The sequence below is a fragment of the Myotis brandtii genome, unplaced genomic scaffold (genome assembly GCF_000412655.1).
Source record: "Myotis brandtii unplaced genomic scaffold, ASM41265v1 scaffold250, whole genome shotgun sequence".
In the NCBI taxonomy this organism is placed as follows: Eukaryota; Metazoa; Chordata; class Mammalia; order Chiroptera; family Vespertilionidae; genus Myotis; species Myotis brandtii.
The window spans coordinates 2,572,487-2,577,299 of NW_005359478.1; the positions used below are offsets into that span (position 1 = coordinate 2,572,487).

The 4,813-nt window shown below is 58.2% G+C and overlaps 1 protein-coding gene across 1 annotated transcript in view; it reads left to right on the forward strand.

The window, feature by feature from the left end:
* LMNA (lamin A/C) overlaps positions 1-4,813 on the forward strand; it is a 21,664-nt gene that overhangs the window by 14,388 nt on the left and 2,463 nt on the right. Inside the window, exons 3-9 of the mRNA XM_005867567.2 lie at positions 1,476-1,601; positions 1,972-2,142; positions 2,317-2,442; positions 3,237-3,457; positions 3,550-3,772; positions 4,115-4,222; positions 4,312-4,431. Coding sequence (XP_005867629.1) covers positions 1,476-1,601; positions 1,972-2,142; positions 2,317-2,442; positions 3,237-3,457; positions 3,550-3,772; positions 4,115-4,222; positions 4,312-4,431 — 1,095 coding nt within the window. The remainder of the gene's footprint in view (positions 1-1,475; positions 1,602-1,971; positions 2,143-2,316; positions 2,443-3,236; positions 3,458-3,549; positions 3,773-4,114; positions 4,223-4,311; positions 4,432-4,813) is intronic.

Genomic DNA, 4,813 nt, shown 5'->3' on the forward strand with positions numbered 1-4,813 from the left:
GCACACCCCACCCTGGGGATCGAGCCCGCAACCTGGGCACGTGCCCTTGACCAGAATTGAACCCAGGACCCTTCAGTCCACAGGTTGATGCTCTATCCACTAAGCCAAACTGGCTAGGGCTACTTTATTTTTTAAAAATATATATTTTTATTGATTTCAGAGAGGAAGGAGAGGGAAAGAGAGATAGAAACATCAGTGATGAAAGAGAATCATTGATCAGCTGCCTCCTGCACGCCCCCTACTGGGTATCGAGCCCAAAACCCAGGCATGTGCCCTTGACCAGAATTGAACTCAGGACCCTTCAGTCTGCTGGCTGACACTCTATCCACTGAGCCAAACCAGCTAGGGCTACTTCCTTTTCTTTTAAAAAAAAATTTTATTGATTGATTTGAGGGAGAGAGAGAAACATTGACTTGTTGTTCCACTTATTTATGCATTCATTGGTTGTTTCTTGTATGTGTCTTGACTAGGGATTGAACCTCGGTGTATCTGAACGAAGCTCTAACTAATTGAGCTACCCCGCCAGGGCTGGTCCTTACTTTCAAAACACTGCTTTCTATTTCATCCTCTTATCTCTCACGTTACAATCTAGGAAACTATTTAAAAAGCTGGCTTCTTGTCAGTTTCACAGCCGCATCTGCTCAGAGCAGGGCCTGCACTAGTCAGTTGCCAAGATTCTGTCCTGGACTGTCTCCCCTCCCAGGCCCTAGCACCACAGTACACCAGGGAGAGACTGGGAGGTGCTGGTTGATTACAAAACCAAGACTGGGGCCGGAACCGGTTTGGCTCAGTGGATGGAGCGTCGGCCTGCAGACTGAAGGGTCCCAGGTTCAATTCCGGTCAAGGGCATGTACCTGGGTTGCGGGCACATCCCCAGTAGGAGGTGTGCAGGAGGCAGCTGATCGATGTTTCTCTCTCATCGATGTTTCTGACTCTCTGTCTCTCTCCCTTCCTCTCTGTGGAAAGTCAATAAAATATATTAAAAAAAACAAAACAAACAAACAAAAAAACCAAGACTGGGCCATTCTCCTCCCTGGTCTCCTCTTCCAGCTCTACCCTGCCCCTAGCCCTTCCAGCCGCACTGGCCAGCCTGCGCTTCCTGAGATAAAAATCTAACAAAGGTGCTTCCCTGTTCAAACTGCCGGCCCAGCCACCTTTCCCATCATTCCACCCTGACCCCACACTTTGGTTCCTTCTCTCCTGTTCCCTCTCGATCTGGGACACATCTCCTTTATAGCTATTGCTGTGTGATGCCAGAGGGGGGAGTTGCTGTCTCTTATTTCTTATCAAGTACCTACCCAGAGTAGTTGCTCTGAGTGAGGAGATATCATCACCTCTGTGGGCCTTCAAGGCTCCCACTCCCTGGGACCTGTTTCACACACATAGAGGATGCCCTGGAACAGCCCACTCCCCAGCCTCCTTCCAGCTCTGATGTCCTGTGACCCCTCTCCCTGACATCTGCCCCCTTCCTCCAGCTCGAGGCAGCCCTGGGTGAGGCCAAGAAGCAACTTCAGGATGAGATGCTGCGGCGGGTGGATGCTGAGAACAGGCTGCAGACCCTGAAGGAGGAGCTGGACTTCCAGAAGAACATCTACAGCGAGGTGGGCACTGTGCCCTCGGGCCGGGGACCGGGGCTGGGTGTGACAGACACCAGAGCTGGGGCTGGAGGATCCGCTGTGTGCGGAGCTCACCTGCCTGCCTCCCTTGCACTAGTGGGGATGGGGGGTGGGGGGGTTGGGGTGGCCATCACCCAGCTCCCAGGTTAAAGTGGGGCTGACAGTGACTCACCGGTTAGGACTGGGGAGGGAGCTTGGTCAGGGGGTGGGGGTTGGGGTGGCCATCACCCAGCTCCCAGGTTAAAGTGGGGCTGACAGTGACTCACCGGTTAGGACTGGGGAGGGAGCTTGGTCACCTGGGTCTTCGCCTCTAAGGACCTAGTTCTCATTTTGATTTCGGTGTCTAACCCTCCAGGAGCTGCGCGAGACCAAGCGCCGCCACGAGACCCGGCTGGTGGAGATCGATAACGGGAAGCAGCGGGAGTTTGAGAGCCGGCTGTCAGATGCCCTGCAGGACCTGCGGGCCCAACATGAGGAGCAGGTGGAGCAGTACAAGAAGGAGCTGGAGAAGACCTATTCTGCGAAGGTGCTGCCTCTGCCCGCAGCCCTACCCCGCCCGCCCTGGGATGTCCCACAGGGGACCGGGTGGATGGTGGGGGCGGGCTCAGGGTGCCCGGGACCTGTGGCTGCAGTCCGGGTGCCCTTCCCAGGTCCTCCCTCTGTCCCGTCCCATCGCCCTAACCCTGGTCCTCCCTTCCAGCTGGATAACGCCAGGCAGTCAGCCGAGAGGAACAGCAACCTGATGGGGGCCGCCCACGAGGAGCTGCAGCAGTCCCGCATCCGCATCGACAGCCTCTCAGCCCAGCTCAGCCAGCTGCAGAAGCAGGTGCGGCCCCTCCCCCCTTGGCCAGTAGTCTGGGCAGGACCAGGATGGAGGGTGGAAGTCCAGGGGGCTTCCTGAGGAGGGGTCGAGGTATGGGACAGAACAGGCTCCCAGGACCACAGACTGAGACGGGGCATGGGATTTGGAGTGAGATGACCTGTTCCTGGACCACCTCCTATCTCACCTGTATGACCTTCACTTCTCAGAGCCGTGGTTTCCCATTGAGAATGGGGACCGCGTGCGCGTGAGATATCACTCTGGCCGGTGCTCTCAGTGGTTAGAGCGTCAGCCCGTGCACCGTAGGGTCTCGGGTTCGATTCCTGGTAAAGGGCTCATACCTGGGTTGCAATCCCCAGCCCAGTAGGGGTGCGTGCGGGAGGCAACAAATCGATGTGTCTCTCTCACATCGATGTTTCTCTCTCTCTTCCTCTCTCTCTCTCTCTCTCTTTCTTTCTTTCTTTCTTCCTCTCTCCCTCTCTCCCCCTCCCTTCCAGTCTCTCTGAAAATCAATTGGAAAAATATCCTCAGGTGAGGATTAACAAACAAAGGCATCAGTATTACTCTAGTTGTCTGTGCCATTTGTGACAGGAAGAAATAGGTTCTACCTTGAGAATGAGGGATTTCAGTTAGATGCTGGGAAGGGCTTCCGGGGCGCCAGCCCAGGCCATGTGAGAGCCATGATAGTCTCTTACAGGAGCCTGGAGTTCCCGGGGAGTGTGGCTGGGTGTCCCCCACCCCTTACCTCTCCATCCTCGGGGTCCTTGGGAGCTCACCAGCTCCCTGCCTTTCTCACCCAGCTGGCAGCCAAGGAGGCGAAGCTGCGGGACCTGGAGGATTCACTGTCCCGGGAGCGGGACACCAGCCGCCGGCTGCTGGCCGAGAAGGAGCGCGAGATGGCAGAGATGCGGGCGAGGATGCAGCAGCAACTGGACGAGTACCAGGAGCTGCTGGACATCAAGCTGGCGCTGGACATGGAGATCCACGCCTACCGCAAGCTCCTGGAGGGCGAGGAGGAGAGGTGGGCTGGGCAGGAGTCGGGGCGGTGCTCGCAGCCACTCTGGCCTGTGACCGGCCTTGACGAGGCCCCCAACTCTGTCTCCCCCTCCCCAGGCTACGCCTGTCCCCCAGCCCCACCTCGCAGCGCAGCCGGGGCCGTGCCTCCTCTCACTCGTCCCAGACACAGGGTGGGGGCAGCATCACCAAGAAGCGCAAGCTGGAGTCGGCTGAGAGCCGCAGCAGCTTCTCGCAGCACGCTCGCACCAGCGGGCGCGTGGCCGTGGAGGAGGTGGACGAGGAAGGCAAGTTCGTGCGGCTGCGCAACAAGTCTAATGAGGTAGGCGCCCAGGCTGGGTGTGAGGGAATAGGGAAAGGTGAAGGCATGGAGGATGGAGAGAGGCAGACCCAGTGAGTGTGTGTGTATCTCCCCCAGGGTCTAGTTCTAGACCTATGAGCATCCGTCTCCGCATCTGTAAAATGGGGATGAGCAATAGTCCCTAACTCTGAGTTGTGGAGAAGGCGGCAAAGTGCCCACAGGTCGCAGCTGTTAGCCTCGAGGGGGAGGGCAGTGTGGGGAGGTGGAGGGAGAGGCCTCCACGTCAGGAGGGAGGGCCCTTGAGCGATGAAAATCCAGGGGCCTGGACGAGCATCCCCCACCTTCCTCTCCCCTGCCCGGCAGGACCAGTCCCTGGGCAACTGGCAGATCAAGCGCCAGAATGGAGATGATCCCTTGCTGACCTACCGCTTCCCACCGAAGTTCACCCTGAAGGCTGGGCAGGTGGTGACGGTGAGTGGCAGGGTGTTTGGACTCTGGGGACTGGTTGGCCTCAGGATGGGTGCGCGGGAGTGAGCGCCCTTCTCTCATCCTCCCTCCAGATCTGGGCTGCAGGAGCAGGGGCCACCCATAGCCCCCCGACCGACTTGGTGTGGAAGGCGCAGAATACCTGGGGCTGTGGGAACAGCCTGCGCACGGCACTCATCAACTCCAACGGGGAGGTGAGTGTGCCGCGGGCCGCCCTCGTCCTGTGCCAGGCTCCCCTGGTGGCCATATCCCAGGGGACTCCCCAGGGACAGTTGAGAGCCCTTTGCCAAGGAAGCCAATTCAGGGCCACTTTCTTCTATCTCTCTATCTCTATGGTGCAAGCCCCAGGCCCTAAGCTCTCCACCCAGTGGGCAAACCAAAAGATGCCCCTCCCTCAGCCTGCGTGGTGGAAGTTAGAAGGCGAGGAGGATTGTTAAAGGCAGAACCACATTCCTACCCAGGCAGTTTGACGGTGTTTCTCTGGGGTAGAAACCAGTTCCTTAGCTCCAGCCACCCCTCCACCACCCCCCCCACCCCCCGGCCCCGGGGTGTGGGGTGTGGGGTGGGGAGAGACAA